The sequence below is a fragment of the Mastigoproctus giganteus genome, chromosome 12 (assembly GCF_048544385.1).
Source record: "Mastigoproctus giganteus isolate SK-2022 chromosome 12, ASM4854438v1, whole genome shotgun sequence".
NCBI classification, from domain to species: domain Eukaryota; kingdom Metazoa; phylum Arthropoda; class Arachnida; order Uropygi; family Thelyphonidae; genus Mastigoproctus; species Mastigoproctus giganteus.
In genome coordinates, this window is record NC_143586.1 from 53,069,720 (window position 1) to 53,096,514 (window position 26,795).

Sequence of the window (26,795 nt, forward strand, 5' to 3'; positions counted from 1 at the left end):
GTTGGGAAAAGCCATGAGATAAAGGTTCCATTGGAGAAGAGATAATCACCAAGTTGTGATCTGAAGTGCCTAAAGGACCTCTCACTTCGACCGTGTACTTAGAAGGGTTGTTTTGTGAGAAAAAGATGAAGCGTATTGGCTGTATGATTAGGATTGTCTGGTATTCTTGTAGGTAAATGAACAATCTGTGCAAGATCATTAGTAATTGCAAAAGCCTCAGCATCTCGACAAGCTGGGTCAGTGTGACTAGAAAATGGAAGCCAGCTGGAGTTGTGAACATTAAAATCACCAATTACCTCATTGTTAGGAAAGTTGGACTGGAGAAAGTCAAGTTGCAAAGAGAGGAAGTCAAAGATCTCCAAGTGATTAGTGGAGTTGGGAGAACAGTAGAGACAACAGATGAATTTGACACAATGAGGTAGAGAGATTTTAAGCCAGAGAAGATCGAAGAGAGGAGATTCCAAATTTCCAAGTCTCTTACAGGGAATATCAGAACAGACATATGCACAAGTACCACCTTTGAGGCGAAAAGAATCATACAGCGAATAATTTGGGCATCTGAGATGAGCAGTAGTTGAATCAACCAATAACTGAGATTCTGTCAGAAAAAAGTACATGGGGTTTGGCAGACTGCAAGTGGAAATGGACATCGCTGAGATTAGAATTGATACCACGTATATTTGTGAAATGAATTAGGAAGTGCTTGGGAGGTTTAGATCTTTTTGCAGATAATCTTGCTCTATTAGTTTGACAATTCATGGTGTATTCAATAGTAAGAAAAAGTGGGTGGGACATGCTGTATGAAGTAATGAAATTTTTGGATATGGCATACACATGGTAAGAATATACCCAGATCCTTGACATAACGTGGCCTCGACAATGCTCCCCACATACACACTACTCGGACTCCCTCCAGTCACTATCTGGCAGAGTAGAGGTAGCAAGATTAAGATCACTAGCTGATCCGGAAGCCTCCTAGAAAGTTACCAATAGGTTCGGTCCGGACTAGCGGCCGGCCTGTGAATACCATTTTAGAGCTGTACCCTCAAAATGTAAGGAATATTGGATCTCACCACGATGTTCATCATAACCTCAAAAGTCATCAATCATACTGCATGATGGAAGAGATGGGGAAGGGAAAGCATCAGCCAAAAAAAAAAAAAAAAAACACACCATTCCCTCCAAATGCCTGTCCAGTTCCTCCTTAAATTTATTCAACCTATCAACTTCCACAACGACAGATGGAAGTTTGTTCCAGCAGTTAACCACCTGCTGGCTAAAGGCAAATTTCCGCACATTATTCTACATCTGTCCTTTCTTAATTTGAATGTATGCCCCCTTAGGTTCGTAATCTGAACAAGTGGAAGGATCTCATCAGAATTCAGCGTGCTCAACCCATTCAAGTTCCCAAGTTACCCTGAGAGAGTGTCAAAAGTATAAGGGAATCACCAAGAGAGAGAGATCTTCTGTAGACAGAGATGCTCTGCCTAGTAGGTTTGGGTCATTCTCCAAAAGCTGTCTGGCACACACAATGGCCATATTTATGTCAAATAAGCACAACACAAAAAAACAAAAAAAAAAAACCACCTGAACTAAAGGATGCAAGAACAAAAATGTGGTCAACATATTTACAAACGCTGCTATTGGGGGAGAAGAAGAACCACATGGTCCAGTTGGAGACAATCTTAAGCCCATCATAAAGTGAAATAAGTAGGCGCTGGTTAACATAATCACTGGTTATTAGATCAGCCGCTTTATAGAACCAAATTTCAAAAAACCAATTAAAATCATTAAAATGCACTACACTTTCACTGTTATCATATGTTCCGTTATAAGAATCAATTTTAAATGCCTTTGCAATATTTTTCTAAAGCACATTTCTAGAGGCCACTACCATAAAACAATAAAAGCAATTTGCAGTTTCTAGTTTACTGGGCTTTTTTGTTAGTGCAATCTATTATAAATGTGTTATTTTTGTTAATTGGTTTTTAGGAGCATTAGCAACTAAGGCCATATTACTCTGGGATATGCGGTGGTCACTCCCTGACCTTTCCGCATCCTCCGTATTTGGTGGTGACGGGCTCGAACCCCTGTCTAATCAAGAATCGTGTGCTACGCACTGCTGCTCCTTCCCACCTGGCTACGGAGGCGCCTTATAAATGTGTAGTAAACTCAATCTTATTGCATTTGCGATAATACCAACAGCTGGAATTCTGTGGGTTTTTATGTTATGGTGAAATGTTACCCCTTCGATTAAATCTTCAATCATATAAAAAACTAATTTTCAGAATCTTCTCTTCATTCCTATTTTTTAAGCTCTGTAAACTTGTTACTCAGTATCTCACTTCTTCGTCCTGTCAATAAGTTCCATGAGGAGCTGCTGTGGCCACCAATAAATTCCTTCAACTGCATCGATCATGTGCTATACTAGTGGTATCGCAAAATGTCATGCCCAAAAGTTGACTGATCCCATCCTTCACCTAGTTGCAGGTCTTCCTTTAACAGCAGTTTTTAGAGTTGGTTTTGTTATGGTCTCTGTGGCATCAGACAATGTGGAGGTATGCCATTGCCTACCACATAGCGATTTTGAAAGGGGCTGGCTTTAATCATAGGAAGAGTCATCATGCATCCCAAGAGATTATTATTAGCCATATGATACAAGGAAGCCTGAAGCTTATGCTGCACCAGGCAAAAAAAAAATTTCTGAAATTTATCCAGAGAGAGAGAGAGAAGTAGAAGGGAATCACCAAGAAAGATAAGAATGGTGATATCCAGCTCAGGACCCTGGGTGTGCCAAGCCCATACTCACCAGATGTGAGCCCCCAGGGGTATGCTCTTGAAGAGGAAAGGTGGCTACAGCAGAGCCCCGCTTAGTGCAGAAGGCTGATTACAACTAGTTTTTGCCTGGTTTCCAGAGGTTGTCTATGTATATAAACAGATATATATTATTCATTAGATTCGCAAAAGTAGTTATTATATCTTCAGTCAATGAATTTATTCATAAGATGGCGCTATTATCCCTCTTCTTCCTTCTTCGATGTCTAATTATTAATGTCCAATATTTCCAATTAATTATGTAGAATATATTTTAAAATAATTTTCTCCAAAATTTGTGCATACTGTGTTCTTTGTTATTGATTGCTTATCTTCTTTACTCTTAAATTTCACAACAAAAAAAAAAAAAGTCAGTATGTACATTACAGTATTAATTAATGCTACGTACATAAGCATAAATTTATTTTTATTTTTCTAACCTGTGGAAAATATTCTTTCAATTTTCACATGTATCATTTAATTTTGTTAACTGAGAAGGTAATAAAGTGTAAATTTGTCCTTCATATCTTTTAACTTTTATAGCCTGTGGATCATATTCCTTCTATTTTCGCTTATTATTAGAGTCACTGTTTAATAGAATTAAAATTTAATTCACAAACATAATCACAACGACCGGCACTCATTACATTTTGTATAATGAATGGTATTTTATTATGGAGAGTCCATCGTAAAGTGATTTGATCATACAGTGAGCTAATCATAAAGCAGGGTCCACTGTATACATTTTTAGCTCATTCAATCTGAGTGGCATGTTTCCTTGTCTTGAGAGAAGAAGAATACCATTATAATCCAACTTAAATTCATAGATGAAATAACATTAAATAAATTTTTCTACCTTGATTTATTTCATGTATGAAGCAACTTAGCAAACCATTTTTATTAACAATACACCCTGAGATGTTTACTAATAAAAAAAATGCAATTATTCCTAACTTTTAGAAATAATTGCATTTTTCAGTGTACCATTCAAACTAACTATATATTATTGTTGAAAGTCTATACTTGGACATAAAAACTAAATCTTTGAATATTATATTTATGGAGCATTTACTGAAATTTCTTAGTTTAACAGTTTAAAACTTAGCCAGTTGATCTTTTATAATTGTTATAATATCAGTTTTTTTCTCCCATGTTAATTCTGCTCATTGTTCTCTATATCTATATAACATCTGCACCCATCACACTTGCACAAATGTGTGAAACACATAACTGTTAATCAAAATACTTCAGAATCACAGCTTAAATATCAAAGACATATTATACTAAGCTTATATAACATTCACTGCTGATATTTCAGCAGTAGTAAATGATGAATGTTTCTTTTAAAAATAAAGTTTGCATGATCAAAATATACTTTGCAAATTATTACAATTAAAATGCAAATGGGTGAAAGTCCCAAGCAGAAGCATATAATTATAGAAGTTTGTTTCATTTTCTTTTTGATAATAATTGAAGTAAAACCTTGTCACATTTAAAACTTCTAACTCTACAATAATACAAGGGCAGTTCATAAAAAAATAATGTTTTTTTTAATGGATCTAAACTATTACCCTGAAATATTCTTAAAGCCATTTTTTTTTTTTTTTTTTTTTAACTTTATGTTACAAATCACTTCACCAGGCAGCATTCTTCTTGTGGCAAAAACACAGAGACAAGATGTGAATTAGCCTGATTTTTGAAACTTCCAAAATTTATTATATATGTAGACATAGAATGAAGTATTATTGCTGAAATTTTGCATGTGATTAACAAAACTACAATGGAACCTGTCACAGCACTGTGAAAGACTTACAGTGATGAGTATTGTCACTGTCATCTGAATTTTACTGAATCAAAGAATTTAAGGAAAGCCACAATCAAAATACTTTAACTGAAAACAGTTCACCTGTGTAAAGCTTTTATAATCTATTTATTATTAATAGAGTCTATAAATCGTGTTTTGTGGGTACTCTCTCTTCTGCTTCTCCAATGACTGTGCTCTTCTGTTCCAAAAAGCACAAGACCAAACTAACCAGAAAAGATTAGCTTGGTCTTTTTAATATATGTGCAGATGAAAGATTTTTTTTTTTTTTTTTTTACACAGGTTGAGTTTACTGATTTTGAATGAATTGCATGGCTCTTCCTTCTAGGAAACAGCCAAACAAAATAACACATGCAATTTACAAACATGCCAGTGCCTCATGGCCTCAGCCAACTTTGAAGAAATAATAAACAAAAACTGAATGATAAACTTTCTCTATCCTTGAAAATATTCTTACAGCAGCCAATAATGGCAAGGTGTAGGAAGGGTATTAGTATTTATATTAATAGCTATAGGACTTTGCTCCAGTCCAAAAATAAATGACAGTAGAAATGATACACAGCAATAACAAAAGAATAAAAATAACTACAAAAAAATCAAAAAATAACAATAAAAATATAAAGAAAGATACAAAAATAAAAGAAAATATTTAAAAAAATTTAGATAAGAAAATTGACTAAATTATGTGATCCTAGCAGTAGTTTCCCTTTCATTTGAAACATTGAGAAATTGGATAGTTACCTATAGTATATGAGGAGGGGATAGGTAACTATCCAATTTCTCAATGTTTCAAATGAAAGGGAAACTACTGCTAGGGGAACAAGTTAAAACAACTTCAAGGAGTTCGTAAATGTAGTCAACTACACAAGAACACTTAGTCCAACTGTGTCTACAGTAATGTCAAAAGTATTGTCAATAAAAATGAATGAATTCAAATCCCTTTAGGGCTAATGGAAACGTGCTGTTACCCAGAAATAGGGGATGGTGAGTTTTGCTATGGTATGATGTATTTCAGAGAGCACGGAAGATAGGAAAGGTGAAAGGTCATGCCTCTTATCAAAAGCAGATGGAGTGTGCAGATTAATAAGTTAAGTATGCTAATGCTTAACTTCTTAATCTACATAGAATAACACACATCAGTGTGTGTTAGTTAGAAGCAATGATATAATGAGAGTGGGAGTAATCTAACAGATCCAAATTTTCCTAAAATGAGACTTTCAGACCTGAATACAATACTCCAGATGTCGTCTAACCATTGCCTTATACAATGGGATAATCACCCTACTGACAATTCCTGTATGCCATTGACAAAACCCCATGAGCACTTCTAACAGCCCATCTGCACTGCTCAGAGAACTTGTATCTGACTGCACAATTATCCCAATGTCTTTTTTTCATTCTTTACTATCTTGAGCGTGGTACCACACAGCTGGTACATTATTCTGGAATTACTACTACCCGCATGCAGTCCCTTGCATTTGCATTAGTGTGTTACACTTGTCACTTCTCAGCCCACCTGCCTAACTTTACTAGTTGTTACAAAAGCATACCTTGACTACTGTTATTAATCCCTGTAAACTTAAACTAACCCTCTAACCTAACCGACAAACTCTTAAACCCACTAACCTAATCTACAAAATATGTGACAATGTGTTTGGCTATTTTAGATAATGAAAATATTCCAAAATGGTTATTGACCTCCTAATTTTAGAATAAAGCTGATATTTCTTTCTTGTGAATTAATTTAACAAATTTCCTTAACTGATCCTAAATTGACCAAAGAAATATTGGGATATATTTTTAGAAAGTACTATCCATACTATAATTTCCATCAGGGAGGAGACTGGAAGGGTTTGCATGAATTTAAGTATTCATGTGAGAAGTCATGGGAGAAAGGGGTGAGGGGCATAAAAGCATGCTACATGAATTTATAACTTCAGCAAATTAAATTACACATCACAATGATTAAATGACAGGCGAGCCCTGTTAAACTAGTCAGAGAGCATATATTGGAAAAGATATCTGCTCAGTGTAAAACCCAACCTCTCAAAAAACCCCTATTGAAAAACCCAACCTACTATTTGCATCGCAGGTGGGAATTCCTAGTAATAACCAAAAATTTACCTATTTCAACCAACACAACTCAGAAATTGTGAAAAAATTCAGAAAATTTCCTTATCCTATGCTAAAACTGAAAAAAAGAGATATTTGGACAGATTCAAAAGATAAAAGAAAAAATTAAAAAACACTTCGCCAATGAATAAAATACATTTAAGCAATGCACTGATTTTCCACTTCATGCTTAGCATAGACTTAAATGTATTAACTGCTAACAGTATCACCAGATGGATTCTATACATACATATATACACATGGGTAGGGGAAGAGAGAGAAAGGAAATTCATTGAAACAATGAGACTAATTTTATGTAGATATTTATAAATATATGTACATCGTGTAGCTATTTATAAATAATTAAGATGAAGTAGGAATGACACTAATTAAGCAAAGTGAATTGTTAAAAAGTGAATTTTATTGTGGCGAAAGGATTAAATTACTAACCTAAAACTCTCAAAACAATAAACTGCTTAACCAGCAACATTTATTGATTCCATATTGAATTGTTTCATCAGGCCTAACCAAGAAAGATGAAAGTTGGTACAATATGTGGAGGGTGGTAGAAAACTATTTACTATAAATAGTTTTCTCCTCTGTACATATATTGCAGAATTCATTCTCTTTTTGATTGGGCCTGATGACAGCATTAGCATTAGTAGAGGCATATGATGCAAGAAAGCAAGCTCATTCAGCATCAGCCAAAAAAAAACAAAAAAAAAAAAAAAAAACCAACCACTACTCCCATTTCACCCCTCCGTTCGTTCGAAATACCTGTCCAGCTGAGCCTTAAATTTGTTTAGGCTATCAACTTCAACAACAAGCGATGGGAGTCTATTCCACAAACCAACTGCCCGCTGGCTAAAGGAAAATTTCCGCACATCTATCCGACATCCGTCCTTCCTCAATTTGAATTTATGCCCTCTCAGGTGATTATTCTGAGCCAGAGGAAGAATCCCATCGGCATTGAGCATGCTCAAGCCATTCAAAGCCTTATACACCTCTATCAGATCACCTCGCCGATGCCTAGTCTCCAGGCTCTGTAATTTGCAAAACTTAAGCCTTTCTTCGTAAGAGCAACCCTTTGTTCCATTCACTAATCTTGTTGCCCTTCTCTGTACTCGTTCCAGCAGCTCTACATCCTTCTTGAAATGAGGCCTCCAGACCTGTATACAGTACTCAAGGTGTGGCCTGACCAATGCCTTATACAAGGGAATAATCACATCCCTGTCCCTGCTAGAAAAATTCCTGTATATCATTGACAAGACACCATGAGCTACTCTTGCAGCTCGTCTGCACTGCTCAGAGAACTTCATATCTGCCTGCACAATTACCCCCAGGTCCTTTTCATTCTCTACCACTGTCAGCGTAGTCCCACAGAGTTGATACGGTGATCTGGGGTTACTGTTTCCCATATGTAGTACTTTACATTTGTCAATGTTAAACTTCATTTGCCACCTCTCAGCCCATCTGCTCAACCTTTCCAGATCCTGTTGCAGCAGCATAGTATCAGTAGTGTCCTTAACAACCCTGCCAACCTTGGTATCGTCTGCAAACTTGGACATTAAGCCTGATACACCATCATCAATATCATTTATAAATACAGAAAACAACAATGGACCCAACACTGAACCCTGAGGAACTCCACTAATAACATTAGTCCACGTTGAGCAGTGTCCATTGATTACCACTCTCTGTCTTCTGCCACTCAACCATCCCTTTATCCATAGCAGCAGTTTGCCTCCAATGCCGCACTTCTCCAATTTGTGCAGCAGTCTTCCATGCACAACAGTATCAAAAGCCTTTCTAAGATCCAAATATATAATATCAAAGTTATTCCCTGCATCCAGTTCTTTTGTGACTACATCATAGTATCCAATCAAATTGGTCAGACAAGACCTGCCCTTAACAAAACCATGCTGTGTCTGAGCTATAAGTGAATTCTTGTCCAGATGATCCTGCAGTGCTTCTTTAACCAGTGTCTCCATTAATTTTCCTGGAACCGAAGTTAAACTAACAGGTCTATAATTACTTGTGTCAGCCTTTGATCCTCCTTTGTGAATTGGGGTTACATTTGCACATCTCCAGTCCGTGGGTACCTCCCCTGAGTCCAAAGAAGCTCTCATAATTATGGCTAGGGGTTTGCTTACTTCCTTTGCTGCCTCCTTTAATATAACTGGATAGATCCCATCCACCCCGGGTGCCTTTTTTATGTTTATCCTCAACAATTTCTCCTCCACTTTCCTCTCAGTTATTAGAAAATCATCTAGCTCACTGCCAATGTTTACTTCACCTACGACATTCCCCTTCCTGAATAACTCCTCATGTGTGAATGTAGATGCAAAATACTCGTTTAGATTGTTAGCCACCTGAGCTGGATCCTCAACTATTGAACCATCAACATCCAGTGGACCAATCTGATTCATCCCTTTCCTTCTTGAGTTTAAATAGGTAAAGAACTCTTTTCTGTTTTTCTTTGCATCCTTTGCCAAGGATTTCTCATAATCTGCCTTTGCCTGCCTAATCTCCTTTGTGACTTGGTTACAGACCAACTTATATCTATCATAGGCTTCAATGTCACCCATTAATTTGTATGTATCCCATGCATTTTTCTTCTCTGCCATATGTCTCATTAGTTCATCTGACAACCATTTAGGCCTGAACCTTGAACAATATTTCTTGGTTGGTATGTAAAGCCTGGTAGCTTCCAAGATTAGTTCCTTGAATGCTTCCCATTTTGAATTTGCTGTTGGTAACAGCATCAGTTGGTCCCACTGTATAGAATTTAAATACTGTCTCAGACCATCATAGTCGCCTTTACGAAAGCAAAAACCCTTCCCTTTACCTCTGATGGTAGTTACCTCCTTGAGTAAATCCCACTTCAGCACACTGTGATCACTGCCACCCAGTGGTTCCTTTATCTGCAGATTCCTAATGCATGAAGAATCACTACTGATAATCAGATCAAGAGTATTACTCCCTCTAGTTGCCTCCCGAACATGCTGGTGTAGAAAACAATCATCCAATAAATCCACAAAAGCCTTGCTAGTGTGTGAGTGACCAACCCACAAATTCCAGTCAATATCTGGGAAATTAAAATCCCCCATTATAAGACTCTCTGATTTACTGGCCCATTCTATTTCCCTGTACAGTATCTTATTATACTCATCAGAGTCATTAGGCCTATAGCACACTCCTACTCTCAATTTTGATTTACCTATGCTTATGTCACACCAAACTGACTCGACACTGCCCTGTCCATCAATGTCGACTGGCTTCACTTCCTTGGATTTTATGTGTTTTTTAACTAATAGCATAACCCCTCCTCCCCTCCTGTCCTGTCTATCCTTTCTATACACATTGTACTCCCCAAATTCCAGTTCTGCATTCCTTATATCTGTGTGACACCACGTCTCTGATATCCCAACAATATCTCCCTTTGATGTTTTGAGCAGTACCTCAAATTCATCAAATTTATTTACTAAACTCCTAGCATTGGTGTACACGCAAGTATACATGCACCTGTTTCTATTCTTAGCTACCCTAACACAACCCATGTGTTTACTTGTACCGTAATGACTTCCAGCAGTCTCTGAAATATCCTGCATCTTGTTTTTCAGGCTTCTGCTCATTCCAATAGAAGCAGTGCAAGAATCTCTTTCACCTCTGCCAGTGGCTACTGTTAACCCATTAGTCTTTGTCTCCCCCCAAGCTAGCAGTTTTCCGACCCACCTAACACTGCCTCGATAGCATCAGCAAATATTCTTGCACCCTTTCTATTTAAGTGTATCCCATCCCTGTAGAAGCAATCTCTCCTGTTAACAAGTACATTCCAGGCTGAAAAAAATTCTACCCCTTGAGCCTTGCACATTCTTTCCAGGGCTGAATTGATCGACAAGGCTCTCATCATATACTCCCTCCTATCGTGTCTGGGCAGAATTGCAGACACTTTCAAATTCAACCCTACTTCACGGCTTTTTTTCAACAGTGACCTGTACTTGTTAAGTAATTCCGCTGGTCTCCTACTCTTAATATCATTAGTGCCAACGTGTACAACTATATCACCTTTTGTGCCCTTAAAAGATGATATCTGCTCTACAACGTCATCAACCTTTGCCCCTGGCAAAGGTTGATGACGGGATGATGACAGGAATCAACACAGAGTCAAGAAACCTTGCCAGTTGTGAAGTATTTAAATTAGTAATATTCTTACTTGAGATTAATTCTTTAAAGTAATTAAGATTAGCTCATTTATAATTCTAGTAATTTGATGAAGAATTATTTGGTATGCATGCATGAGTATTTAATTCAGTAAATTAGAAACTAAAAAACCTTTGACATAAAAAAAAAAAAACTGCAAGCAAATCAATTAATGTAAAAATGTCAATGACTATAAATAAAATAGTTTGGTCAGGAAGAGAGCTGTATTGCTCTCCTCTTCATTTGAATGCTTAAAAAAGTTCTGGAATTATTCAGATATTGGTTAATGTTTACAAGCAGGTACCCTTTCTGATTGATTGTTGTGAATAGTAGTGATTTACACACCCAGTCCACTATGATTAATCTTACGATATTTATCCTGTCCCTCGTTGCTGTTTTAAAATCGGAAAATAAGCTCCTGATTTAAAAACAGCAGCATGGGGAGGATAAACACCCATAACTAAGACTAACCATAGTGGGCTAGGCATGTCAATCACTTACTTGTAACTATCAATCGGAAGGGGTACCCACTTCTATACATTAACCCAGATATTTTTGGTACACCTAAACTGGAGATGGTCATCTGTTTAACACAATGAAAATGTTTCTAATAACCTGATAAAAAAAAAAAAAAAAAAACTTATAAGAGTCAATTAATGAAACAAAATATCTCTCTCCATATGTATATATTGAATAACAAGAAAGTGGAAACAAGGCAGAAAAATGGGGTGGGGGGGAGTGGAGATAGCGATAAAACAGGATAGAAGATAGCAAAAAAAATATATATATATAATAAGAGATAAATAATTACAAAATTGGCAAAATATATATATATTTCTTATCTTACCTTCTCAGCAATCAGAAAATCAGTTTGAAGTGCTTTCCTTTCACATGTGGCTCCCAAGCCAAGTACAAATAAAAGATATAAGAAAAGGCTATAGAAAAAAAAAACATCAGATTTACAAAACATTCCACATAAATTACAGCTAACAGACTGATATAACCATAATTATTTCTTCGGTCCCACCTCCAAATGCAAGTTAAACAAAGAATGAGTGGGAAGTGGATAAGTTAGTTTCATATAAAAATTTTGTTATCTTATTGCAATACTGCATACACCAAAGTAATTTAGTTTATGTTTAGTTTAAACTCAACCCAGCTTCTGTTCTACAAGATTAAGTGGAAAGTTGTTCCAAGAGTTAAGTGGCTTTCCGTTGATTAAAGCAAATTTCTTTTGTAGTCAGTTTACAACTAACTTTTTATAATTTGAGAACATATCCTTAGCCAACTTTGTGGCAATTATTTTTCCCCAATAGAGCCTTATGCCATTTAGCATTACACCAGTGTTTCTCAACCTGTGGCCCGTGAGTTGGTTGTAGGTGGTCCGTGGGAAGGTAAATTTTATTGTAAGTAGACCCAAATAAAAATGAATTTTGTAAAAGAAAGCAGGCACAACCATCACATTAAAATTTTAAATCCATTTTTTCAATAAAAAATTATGACAACATATAAATTTTTCTTTCTTTTAAAATTTCCCTGTAAATAAATCCTACCTGGAAATCTGCGGTGAGTAAAGAATGCTTGAAGTGGTCCATGAATGATAAAAGGTTGAGAAGCACTGCATACACCAGTTGACATTGGTGTAATGATCACACCAATGTCAACTGGAATAATCCATGTAATTTCTATTTCTCTTCACCTTGGTCGGACACTGCTCAAAGTCTTTTGATCATAATATTTGCTCATATTGTTACTGCCAAAATTATTCTTGTAGGGATAAAATTCTTTATCCTTCCCTGTATTCCTATCAATTATCTAAACCATGATTTTTCCAACAAATATACTGAGACTGTTTGGAATAAGAAGAAAGCATGTCACAATTGGCTTGCATCAAAACCTAACTCCATTTTCTGTTACAGTAAAACTAATAACAGTTGCTAACAAGTTAGTGTGTATAACACTCATTTCCTTCTTAGTGTGAAGTTAGCTGATTTTAATTGTATTTTTATGTCCTGATTGGGAAAGTGTTACCAAAAATGTTCCATTACTGACCATCACTTTTTTTTTGGGAAAAGTACACTTATGATTTTCATGAGAAAAGAATAAATGTCACATCTCTGAAAGATTCGGCTTGAGGAGCGTTGAGTGCAGCTACTGGTTAATACTGGGAAATTCAAATGTGCAAAACCACAATTAAACAGACTAATTTTTCTCATTTTGGTAACCATATGCAATAATTACAGATCCACATCAGTGACACTATATACTTTGAATATAGAACAATAGTTATTAGTTTACACATACAAAAATATATCTATACTGATTTGTTCATGACAAAGCTATCACAACATTTCTTGATTACATTTCAACAATAATTTTGAACAATACTTTTATTCGAAATCAGAATTTTTCCTTTAGCCAGCGGGTAGTTGATTGGTGGAACAGACTTCCATCTTTTGTTGTGGAAGTTGATAGCCTAAATAAATTTAAGGCTGAGCTGGACAAGTATCTGAAATGAACGGAGCGGTGAAATGGGAGTGTTTTCTTTTTTGGCTGATGCTGCATAAGCTTGCTTTCTTGCATCATATGCCTCTACTAATGCTAATAAGTGAATGTCAAAGACGAATTTCACAAAAAATATCCCATATCACTAATAAAAATAAAACAATTTCACAATTAGTAACCTGTTTTCATTAAAAACAGCATTGCTGACTAAAAAAAGAACACCCCACTCTTCACTGCTAAGCAAAGAAAAACTTGATGTTATTCAACATTTATTGCAGTCACACAAAAATTCACTGAGCAGACTTGAGGCTACCTGTTTCTTTGAATTTGCAATGCAAACAATTGTCTCATTCAAGTACACAAAGGGCTGCTAAAAAAGTTCGGCTTCCATCCCTATCACATTCATGTAATGCATGAATTTGAAGAACTTGATAAGAAAAATGACTGCATCATCACTGGTTTCATGTCTTTATGGACTCAAACAGAATTGGTATTCTTAATGATGTTTTCTAAATGATGAAGCTTGGTTCCACTTAACTGACTATCAATAGTCAAAATGGCAGGATATGGAGTAATAAAAATCCTCACTTTTTTCATGAAATGCACTTTTTTTTATGAAATGCATTCATTCCATTTTCACGGCGATTTTAGCATACGATGCACCATCTTAATGGCACTTGGTAATATCAAGTTTTTTTTCCTAATGTAAGCCATTTACATTTAGAAGCTCCACCGCTTTCATTACTTTTCATTTTTTTCACTCATTGTTTCGTATTTAAAGGGATAAAAAATAAATTGTGAAATAAAAAGTTTGAAAAGTTACTATCTTGTCTCCCCAGGACGGAACACTGTTGAACATTGAACATTTCTGCTGCTGACTGCCTGAGGAGAGCTATTGGCACGTGCATGTGAGACAATAGAGTTGGCACCACAGCATATATGTATGCGGCACCTCCGTAGCCAGGTGGGAAGGAGCAGCAGTACGTAGCACACGTTTCTTGATTAGACCAGGGTTCGAGCCCGTGACCAGCAAATACAGAAAGGTCAGGGAATGACCACCACATATCCCCGGAGCAATATGGCCTTAGTTGCTAATGCTCCTAAAAACCAAATAACAAACAAACAAACAAACATATATGTATACATACCTAGGCTATGACAATGCAGCATATATATGGAGTGAGCTATTACTATAAATTTTACTTACTTAGTCAAAGTTTATTTCTTCCTCTGAAAACTAATAAATTTATTATAAGTTAAGATACAAAAATATAAACAAACAGGAGCTTTCGAGGCGATGGAACATTATAGTCATAAAACAAACTTTACGACTATTATGGAACCCAATACCAAAGGCCCTGTCGCAGACTTTAACTTAATTGAAAACTGTGTTATAGTGAAACCCGTGCTGTTTGAAGCCGTGCTAAGCGAGGTATTGCTGTATTCTTGTTTTGTAGAAATGAGGTAAGAAAAATGTGCCACGTGTGATCACCATATATGCAAGTAGGCATTAAGTAATGCATTCTCAATTGAAGAGGACACTAAGCAATTTCAGTGCTTTATACTCATGGATTTTGAGATTTAAGAAACATTTCCACATCAAGAACAGAATCAAAGTTTGTCACATTACATGCAAGGTATGAAGCTGATACTCAAAAATCATAAATGATCTTTTACAAACAACAAGCGAGACAGAGATTTATAGATTACTTGCTCTCCTACATCTACAATGTGCAAACTGTAAGCTAAATGTCCTCCCTCTCTCTCTCGTTTGTTGAAGAAAAACACGTCTACTATCAGCACTGAACAGAACATCTGGTTACATTCTGTTCAGTTTTTATAACATTCTTGTAGATTCTTGGTTGATCTATAATGAATAAACAGCCATGGAATCTGTGCAGCCAACAGGAAAGTCAGTCAAAATCTTTAAAATTTCTCCTGAAACAAATAGAAAAATTTAGCTCCCAAACAAGGAATTTCTCTGGAAATAGAAAGCTAAGCACCATCAATTGTCTGAAAAATTGAGCACTGATTGTAATAACTACTTCAGTTTCTTCCAGAAAGTCATAAATCTCAAAAAGTTTGTTACTTTTGTTTGTTTGTTACTAAATTTTCACTGCATGATTTTAAGACCCGCTCAAGTATACTTAGTTTGCAATGAAATATACATAGCACAAATATAACTTGTGCTTCAATCAGTAATCTACATTTCAGCAAGTAAACTGTACATCTGCACCCTCATATTCTAAAAATAAATTTAAGGGTGTTTTAATGAAAACTACATAGCAAATGTAACAGGGATAAGAAAACTTACATATTTGCCTTCAATCATTTTCTGTTACTTATTATAATGTATGAATGTTGCTAACATCAGTGGCAGCAGAAAAGCACAATCCACTACATGTTGCTTATAATAAGCTAAATTAAAATAGGACATTGCCAGTAGCATGGCCAACCAGTAGAGTGAAAATGAACTGAACCAAATAAAATAACAATAACAGGGGGGGGGGGGGTAAAGAAGAAAAGGGTAGTGTTCAAGCAATGTTCCTAAAATAATTTAGATATTAAGCCAATTAAAAGAAATTTAGTGGCGCCCCTCGATGGCACCCGTTTCCAAATTATGTGAAATCGCCCTAAGGTGGAATCTCACTAAGATGGGGCATAATGGCCAGTCTATTTTATTTTATTAATTTTCAGTTTATTTGGTCATGTAATGTTGTTAGTTTACGTTTCCACCTTAGTGAGATTTCACATAATTCGGAAATGTGTGCTTAATAGAGGGCGCCACTAAATTTCTTTTAATTGGCTTAATTTCTAAATTATTTTAGGAACGTTGCTTCAACACTATCCTTTCCTTCTTTACTCCCCTTATATTTTTCTGTTATTGGTATTTTATTTGGTTCAGTTCATTTTCACTCTACTAAACCAGTAGAGTGAAAATGAACTGCTACTGGCAATATCCTATTTTAATTTAGCTTATATAAATATATATATATATATATATATATATAGTCTAATATTTTTTTTATTTTATTTATTTTTTTTACATATCTTCTTTTTACAATATCTACCTGTGTATGAAATTTCAAGAGTGGGTTGCTTTTAAAATGTTATTAACATTAGTAGAGGCATATGATGCAAGAAAGCAAGCTTATGCAGCATCAGCCAAAAAAACACAAAAAAAAAACGCTCCTATTTCAAATACCTGTCCAGCTCAGCTTTAAATTTATTTAGGCTATCAACTTCCACAACAAAGGATGGAGGTCTGTTCTACCAACCAACTACCTGCAACTACCTAAAGGCAAACATCCACACATCTATCCTACATCTGTCTTTCCTGAATTTGACTTTATGCCCTCTCAGGTATTCTGAGCAAGAGGAAGAATCCCATCAGCACTGAGCATGGTCAAACCATTCAGGGCTTTATACACCTCAATCAAATCACCTCGCAGGTGCCTAGTCTCCAGACACTGTAATTTGCAAAACGTAAGCGTTTCTTCGTAAGAGCAACCCTTTGTTCCATTCACTAATCTTGCTACCCTTCTCTGTACTCGTTCCAACAGCTCTACATCCTTCTTAAAATGAGGTCTCCAGACCTGTGTACAGTTTTTTTTTTTTTTTCAGGAGCATTAGCAACTAAGGCCATATTGCTCCGGGGATATGCGGTGGTCATTCCCTGACCTTTCCGCATCCTCCGTATTTGGTGGTGATGGGCTCGAACCCAGGTCTAATCAAGAAGCGTGTGCTACGCACTGCTGCTCCTTCCCACCTGGCTACGGAGGCGCCCCTGTGTACAGTACTCAAGGTGTGGCCAGACCATTGCCTTATACAAGGGGATAATCACCTCCTTATCCCTGGCACCTCTGTAGCCAGGTGGGCAGGAGCGGCATTCCGTAGCACACGCTTCTTGATTAGACCGAGGTTCGAGCCCGTGACCACCAAATACGGAGGATGTGGAAAGGTCAGGAAATGACCACCGCATATCCCTGGAGCAATATGGCCTTAGTTGCTAATGCTCCTAAAAACCAAATAACAAACAAACAAACAAACATTATCCCTGCTAGAAAAATTCCTTTATATCATTGACAAGTCACTATGAGCTACTCTTGCAGACCATCTGCACTGCTCAGAAAACTTCATATCTGCCTGCACAATTATCCCCAGGTCCTTTTCGTTCTCTATTACTGTCAGTGTAGTACAACACAGTTGATACGTCACTCTGGGGTTACTACTTCCCATATGTAGTACTTTACATTTGTCAATGTTAAACTTCATTTGCCACCTCTCAACCCACCTGCTCAACTTTTCTAGATCCTGTTGCAGCAGCGTACTGTCATTAGTGTCCTTAACAACCCTGCCAACCTTCATATCGTATGCAAACTTGGACATTATGCTTGAACCCTGAGGGACTCCACTAATAACATTAGTCCACGAAGAGCAGCATCCACTGATTACCACTCTCTGTCTTCTCCCACTCAACCATCCCTTTATCCATAGCAGCAATTTGCCTCCAATGCCACACTGCTCCAATTTGTTCAGCAGTATCAAAAGCCTTTCTAAGATCCAAATATATGATATCAAAGTTATTCCCTGCATCCAGTTCCTTTGTGACCACATCATAGTATTCAATGAAATTGGTCAGGCAAGACTTTCCCTTAACAAAACCATGATGTGTCCGAGCTATAACTGAAGTCTTGTCTAGATGATCCTGCAGTGCTTCTTTAACCAGTGTCTCCATTAATTTTCCTGGAACAGAAGTTAAACTAACAGGTCTATAATTACTTGTGTTGCCCTTTGATCCTCCTTTGTGAATTGGGGTTCACATTTGCACATCTCCAGTCCATGAGTACCTCTCCTGAGTCCAAAGAAGCTCTCATAATTATGGCTAAGGGTTTGCTTACTTCTTTGCTGCCTCCTTTAATATAACTGGATAGATCCCATTCACCCCAGGTGCCTTTTTTATGTTTATCTTCAACAATTTCTCCTCCACTTTCCTCTCAGTTATTACAAAATCATCTAACTGACTGCCAGAGTTTAACTCATGTCCGGCATTTCCCTCCCTGAATAACTCCTCGTGGGTGAATGTAGATGCAAAATACTCATTTACTCAGTTTGTTAGCCACCTGAGCAGGATCATCAACAGTTGATCCAACAATATCCAGTGGACCAATCTGATTCATCCTTTTCCTTCTAGAGTTTACATAGGTAAAGAACTCTGTTGTTTTTCTTTGCATCCTTTGCAAACGATTTCTCATAATCTCCTTTGTGATTTGGTTACAGACCAGCTTATATCTATCATAGGCTTCCATGTCACCCATTAATTTATATGTATCCCATGCATTTTTCTTCTCTGCCATATGTCTCATTAGTTCATCTGACATCCACTTAGGCCTAAACCTTGAACAATATTTCTTAGTTGGTATGTAAAGCCTAGTAGCTTCCAAGATAAGTTCTTTGAATGCTTCCCAATTTGAATTTGCTGTTTGTAACATCATCGGTTGGTCTCACTATATAGAATTTAAATACTGTCTCAGACCACCATAGTCACCTTTACGAAAGCAAAAACCCTTCCCTTTACCCCTGATGGTAGTTACCTCTTTGAGTAAATCCCACTTCAGCACACTGTGATCACTGCCACCTAGTGGTTCCTTTATCTGCAGATTCTTAATGCATGAAGAATCACTACTGATAATCAAATCAAGAGTATTACTCACTCTAGTTGCCTCCCGAACATGCTGATGTAGAAAACAATCATCCAATAAATCCACAAACTCCTTGCTAGTGTGTGAGTGACCAATCCATAAATTCCAGTCTATATATCTGGGAATTTAAAATCCCCCATTATAAGTCTCTCTGATTTACTGGCCCACTATTTCCCTGTACAGTTTCTTATTGTACTCATCAGAATCATTAGGCCTATAAGAAACTGTACAGGGAAATAAAGTATTTTCCTGTTATTGTAGCTTTCCTTGTCAGTCTCCTATGTGATTCTCTTAATATATATAATATACCTCCATAACCACAAATTCAGTAACACGGAGCTCTTGGACTTTTAGCAAATGATGCAAATTTTAGTTATAATTTATCCAGTTTGGTTAGCTTAGTCCCATATTGGCAGCCCAACCTCATTCATTCAGTAGCCATATAGATGGCACCTATTAATAGGTTACACTATATGATCCCACAAGCCTAGTTTAGATGTGGAGCTCTTCTTCTGATTAGACTGATTAGACTAAGACCCTTCAAAAACTTGCAGAATGCAACCAGCAAAAGTACAGAAAAAATTTGTATAAATCTTTTTTTCACATCAGTCATTTATCTATAAGAATAAACAAGAATTACATATTTCCAAAAACATCTAAAAAAAAAAAAATTACATTACTACTACACTTTAAAGCACTCATTACAGTGAAAAATTTCACAATTCTTTATAAAGAATTTATATATATATATATATATATATATATATATATAATTATTAATTGTTATTAAATTTATGATGTCTTAAATGATGATTATTATGGTACACTTCCATTTTATAGGTTGTACTTTTATGTGAAGTTCATTAAAGCACACTATCATATGAAAACTAAAACATTTTATTCTGTACAGGTAATCAGAGAACTCCAAAAGATGATACTGGATCCAAAATTAGAATTCCCTTGCTCAAACTAAGTTGAATTATTTCTAGTACTTATTTTGTTTTATTCACACAACCAATTCAACTTAAATTCAATTTACTAAAACTGAATTCAACTTAATAAAACATACAGTAAACTCCCGGATTTAACAGACCCCGATATAACGGATTTCAGATTTAATGGACCGGACAAATAATAATACAGCAATGTGTATATTAATCTTGACCATATTATTTTTTTAGGTTATACAAAACTTCAATGTTATTATTAATTAAAAATCAGTAATAATTACCTATTTCCATTATTGTTTTAATAATTACCTACTTTTATTTTTATAATCAAATTCAGGATTTTGTTTTTATTCTTTCTGAAAACGTAGTAGTAGTGCCATGTGATGCAAGAAAGCATGCGTATGAGCTTATGCAGCATCAGCCAAAAAAAAAAAAAAAAAATCATCACACCATTCCTTCCAAATGCCTGTCCAGTTCCTCCTTAAATTTATTCAACCTATCAACGTCCACAACGACAGATGGAAGTTTGTTCCAGCAATTAAGCACCCGCTGGCTAAAGGCAAATTTCCGCACATCTATTCTACATCTGTCTTTTCTTAATTTGAATTTATGACCCCTTAGGTTCGTAATCTGAACAAGTGGAAGGATCCCATCAGAATTCAGCGTACTCAACCCATTCAAGGCCTTATACACCTCAAACAGATCACCGTGCAGGTGCCTAGTCTCCAGCCACTGCAATTTGCAGAACTTAAACCTCTCTTGGTAAGAGGATCCCTTCCACATGTTCAAATAGCTGTTTTCACAGATTACAGATAAGAGCAAGCAGTGATCTGTGAGTTGAATGTGACTTGGGACACTAAACTGCAGGTCTACCGACTCACTTTGTTTCGGCCTCAGTCTGCCTCAAACTATTGTGTGGTCAGGTTGTATACAGAGTGTTTCTGTGATTTCTGAATTGACTTTATTTATTAAAAAATTTTGCAATCCTTACAATTTAAAATGGCATTGAGTGATAGAGGAGTTAAATGCAAGCGTATGAACTTAAATGTGGCACAGAAATTGGAACTAATTGAGAAATTTACGGCATAAAAACACAAACTGTTTCTGATATCCGTAAATCAAAGGCAAAGTTGCAACATAATTTTATATTGTACAGTACTGTATATTGTATTAAAACTTTTTTTTACATTAAGAACAATAAAAAAATGCCTCCCCAGGTTACATTCGATTTAACGGACTTTTGGCATTAATGGACACCCCTTCTCCCCTATTAGTCCGTTAAATCGAGGGTTTACTGTACCATCACACAGCAATAGTGTGTTTTAAGTTGAATTAATTATTTGATTAGGACAGTTACTAATTTATAGCAAGAGTCTTCATTATATAATGATTAGTAAACAACTACTTGCCTAGTTCCCACAGATGACAAAGTTCCAACTGGTATGTCTCGTGATGGATGTCTGAGATCACCACTCATATTAATTCCAGCTAAAATCCCTGTCATTGCTGGAAAGAACACCCCAAATACTGTAAACCAATTTTCTTTATCCATATAATCAGGCTGTGTGTTATTTTTAAGGATTTCCAAGTCGTAGCCAATTACACCATGTTCTAAACAAAATTAAAAGGTTATTATGCTCTACTCATGTTCATCTGAAGTCTTCATTAAATTTAAATCTGTCTTATTAATTAGAAATATTTATGACCCTAGTATCTCTGTATCATTTTCATTTATTATTATGATTATGAAGAAAGAATGTCATTCGTTATACAGAATTTTTAATGAGAGCTAGCTAAAATTAATAAACAATACTAAACATGCATAGCTGGAAATTTTTATAAATCAAAAATCAGAAAACTTTGAGATCCAGCCTTAGCCATAATGTTTTAGAACTGTCCGATTGATGTTCAGAGAGAGACTTTTCTTCAAAATTAATCATAAATAATTATCTGGAAAATTTTAAAGTCCTTTGCTTCTCCTCCTCATTCTCCTCTTCTGTCTTTGTTATTTATTTGTTTCTCTCCTTTTCTGCTTTTTTCTCTTTAATTTATATTTCTTTTATATATATAAAATAGCTCATTAGGTTCACTGAGAAAAAAAAATAATGTAACTGCATATCTAAAAAATAACAAACTCGACCAAAAAATTGGAAAAAACCCATATTTATTGGAAAAACAAGACTTTTTTCTATCTATCTCTCTTATCCTAATTCTTATTCCCACACTGCTGTTGAGGAATAAGGATAAACAACAGAGCTTTAGATATTCTATCATACTTAAATTCCATCCATTCTATGAACACTGGTTAACTTAGCCCAATTTGTAATAACATCATCATCTTCTGTTGCAGTAATCAATGATATATCACCTATCTGAATATCTGTAAACTGCTTTTGAACTTCATCTATAGCATTACCTCTGTTTTATAATCATTTACAGGCAGGGAAAAGAGATAATTCCAGAAAGTTTTAAATAGAAGAGAAACTTGCATTTTCAATGATATCAAATTGTGGTAACCTCCAAATTTTCTTTTTTTGAGCACTTCACTCTTCAAGGGAAACTTATTAACAATCCATGACGAAGTAGTACCCAGCAGATACAAAAAAAATAATAATAAATAAATAAATAAATAATAATAAATAAATAAAAATAAGTTTTTTTTTTTTTTATCTCTTTCTTCAAGTGCTTTATCAACCACAAACTTGCTGGTCCCTTTTTTGGTTATGAATGGAGTGATAATGTACTTCAAGCAATGGAATATTTTAACAACAGAGCTCCATTGCTTTTCATAAATATTTGGAATGGTTCTCTCAGCAAAATGGTTTTCACAAATTTTTGGATTGTTAATATGAGGAGATGTAGTCCAAAGATTTATGTTCAATTTATCAAAGGTCGGCATGTTATTAAGTAAATGTATATAAAATGCTTTGTTTAAATTAGAATAAAGAATAACACTAATTTAATTTCTTCACAACTTAGGATTTATTTTGATTTTTCAAAACTCATTGTTCCTTATGATAATGTAATGGAAACAACTCTTCTTCTGCTAAACCTAAGCCCCATGGCCAGAATTCTCTCTCTCTCTCTCTCTCTCTCTCTCTCTCTCTCTCTCTCTCTCTCTCTCTCTCTCTCTCTCTCCCTCTCCCCCTCTCTCTCTCTCTCTCTCTCTATCTCTCTTCCCCCCCACTATTACTCTCCTGCCTTTCCTTTTCAGAGTTGGACTCTGAAATTTATAACTGTTTTGTAGTGTAAAAATTCAGATCCACAGGTAGAGGTTTCTGAGTGATCACCTCTTCCTTAAAAAAAAACAAAAAACTAAGCAGTGGTTTCCACTGGTCAACTAGTCTTGACAAACTTCTGCCATGTAAAAGCCATCTTATGTAAATACTTTGTTATCTTCTTGGCCTCTTTGTTATGATGATTTTGAAACCACTGCAACTCTTATTTTCCTTAACAATTCTCTCCAAGAAATGAAATGTATCTAAAAGAATGCCATCCACTTTGACTAGAAAATTAGTTTCAGCTCTTACTGCAGCTAAATAAATTAAATGGCAAATAAATCAACTCATAATAATCTGTCCTCACTGCTTTCAATTTAGTAAAGAAGCGGGGTACTATTTCAATGCAGTTTATTATGTCTCTTTTGTGATATTTCACATTTTTTGGGCTTCAGTGTTATCAAGTGGATGCTAGTCTAAATTTATCATTTACTGGCTTATTAATTTACCTTTATTTGCCTTATATCTAATATTTTTAATTTTTATACAAATATTCCCACCATTCATAATCCTCTTCTGTCTTTGTTATTTATTTGTTTCTTCACTCTTTTTCCTCTTTAATTTATATTTCTTTTATATATATAAAACAGTTAATTAGGTTCATTGAAAAAAAAAAAACGTAACTGCATATCTAAAAAATAACAAACTCTACCAAAAAATTGGAAAAACCCCATATTTATTGGTAAAACAAAAGACATCTAATTATTATTGAACTTATAAATCAGAAGAGTTTCCAGTTATGCATATGTTCTAGTTTCCATCTTGAAACCTCCTTAGGTCATGCTAATACAAAAAAAAAAATTAGACTGTAAATTACACATTAGAGCAAAAACTCAACACCAAAATATACTAAAATGAATAAAGTAACAGCAAAGAGTGTCTTAAATATGACTGTGTCAAGTAGGTCTCTAGAAGGGACAAAGGATGGGTGCATGCCTCATGTGAGCACTCCTTCCTGATGTTGGCCAGCCTCATTGGTATGCTATCCTCTGTGACCCTCTATAACTAATGAGACCAATCCCGCAATGATCACTGACTGGCAGGTCAGTGATTATTGCGAGATTGGTCTCATTTCAATACCGAAACTGGCCATTTCAATACTGAAAGCATTCAGAGCTATTGTGGAAAATGGGGAAAATTCCTTGTAGAATTAGAAAACAGGGCTAGTCAGTAGAGTGAGGGGTATTGTAAGGACTATGGGAAATGGGAGAAAAACAATGGGAAAAAAATTCCTAGTAGAATTAGTGGGGGAAATGGTATTTTCCCTTTGCTTCAGTTTATACTGTTGGTTGCTCACTGGATGTGGAAAGCTTTCAATGTATTCTCTCCTCGAGTTGTTTTCAACACCCAGCATTGATTTTTAGGGTAAAAACTGTTTTTTTTTGGATTTAGAGTGTTGTACCACATCTGAAATCACATAGCCCAGCCAAGTATAATCGTGATTTCGGACACAGCACATCACTATATCTGAAAAACAGTTTTGCACTAAAGAATACAGAAGAGAAGTAAATTTGTTAAGGGACCATTCACAGATTATGTAACACAAATAGAGGAGGAAATCACACTGATTATCTAATGGGCTTTTCATTAAAAATAAGTACAGTATTCTGATTTATAAACATCTGATCTTAAGAACAAGAATTTTTGATATACAAAATTTGATTTACAAACTAAAAGCTTAATATTAAAAACTTTTGCTCAACTTCATCAACCGTATAAAATATGATCTTTGGAAAATAAAATTTAGAGTTATTATTATAATATTTTCTTTATTAGGAAATAAAGAAATACAGAACATCATTATTAGAGCCTGAAACAAGAAAAGTTCAGAAAAAGAAATTTAAAATAAATCTGAATAATTAATAAATAAATTGAGTACAAACACCTAAATCCAGTAACCCTTTGGAGACAGATCATTTATGGAATTTGGAATGTTTGCTTATCAATAGTTGTATTGCCTTTTTTTACTGTTGTATAACATAATATTGTCCTATACCAACACTATACACATAAAGAACAACATACTTTAAAATAACCAGTGCATCAGTGACATTATAAAAAAAAGACATGAAAACAATTCTGGCATACATCGTCACATTATATTGTTATACATATAGGAAAATTTCTCCTGATTACAAACTATTTCTGAGGAATACATGGCTTTGTAAATAGGTAGATTACTGTAATGATCAAATTATCCCTCAATTTCAGTCACCAACAGAATTTAACCAAGGCCGTTTCAACTTTGTGTGTGTGTGTGTGTGTGTTTATCGACACAAGGGCAATTTAGGCCAAAATGTGTCTATTCTGGTATTTGGATAGAAGCTGGAAATTTGCTTTATTTGATTTTAGAAATATTCACATAGTCTGGTTTGTTTAAAATAAGCAAAGAACTCATCCAGATTAACATTGTTTTCCAACAGGTGGGTTAGTGATAAGGGTTCTTGCATTTGCATCAGAGAGTGGAAAATATGATTTCTGATGTGAGAATGAATTGAGCAGTCTAAGATATGCCGGACTGTAAGTTGTGATGAACAATGCGTGCATATAGGAACCCACTTGTTCCTGCTCATCACCCATGAGCAAGAACAAGTGGGTCAGGTGTATGTGTGCCCTATGCGTAGTCTTGCCAGTATTACCTCTTCATGCCTGTTTCACTTGTAGCTGGAATTCCATAGTTGTGGTTCAAGTTTAATTTCAAACAATTTATTGTTCATATGGGTCTTCCAGATGTTTAACCACTAGTCTCTACAGATATGTCAGAGATGTGTTAGCAGTGCTTTTTTTGTAAAAAAAAAATAGGTGCTGGTATTCATTCTCTGCTATCAGAAAAAATTGAAAATTAAAAGGCTATGAAAAAAAACATTTTTTTTTCTGATATTGTTACTTTAGTAGTAATGTTTTTAGAATAAGAACAACAAATTAAGTGTATTAACACACAGTTTATTAAGCATAAATTTATTATTCAAGTATATAAAAAAATAAGTAAAATGTGAGTAAAATAAGTAAAAAATAATAACATAAGTAAAAATAATTTCACAATAAAGTTTTTGTAGAATATTCCAAATGTTTATTAAGTTCTCATCCAACACCCTATGCCAAGGGTCAGCAACCTTTTTTTTTTTGAGTGAAGAGCCATTTTTGATCTAATTAAGAGAGAGAATCCGAAGAGCCACACCTCAGTTCAAGCTGGGAGGGGGGTGATGGAATAGAGTGGGAAGGTGTTTATTAAAAATATATTTTGAAATATTATTTATTAATACTGAAAAAACATAACAAACATCCAATTAGATACAAATTAATGTGACTTTTGCTGATGAACTTCTTCAGCGAGTCTCTCAACATCATGTGAGTATGTCATAATTAAACATGAGCTTTAAACATGCTCGCATTATTCAGAAGGTTTCTT

General features: G+C 35.2%; 1 protein-coding gene across 1 annotated transcript in view; it reads right to left on the reverse strand.

The window, feature by feature from the left end:
- The window catches only part of LOC150077062 (solute carrier family 12 member 8), a 179,950-nt gene that overhangs the window by 47,845 nt on the left and 105,310 nt on the right, over positions 1 to 26,795 (reverse strand). The window contains exons 7-8 of the mRNA XM_090386023.1: positions 21,518 to 21,719; positions 11,799 to 11,886 (exon numbers count right to left, since the gene is read on the reverse strand). Of these exons, the coding sequence (XP_090242149.1) occupies positions 11,799 to 11,886; positions 21,518 to 21,719 (290 nt within the window). The remainder of the gene's footprint in view (positions 1 to 11,798; positions 11,887 to 21,517; positions 21,720 to 26,795) is intronic.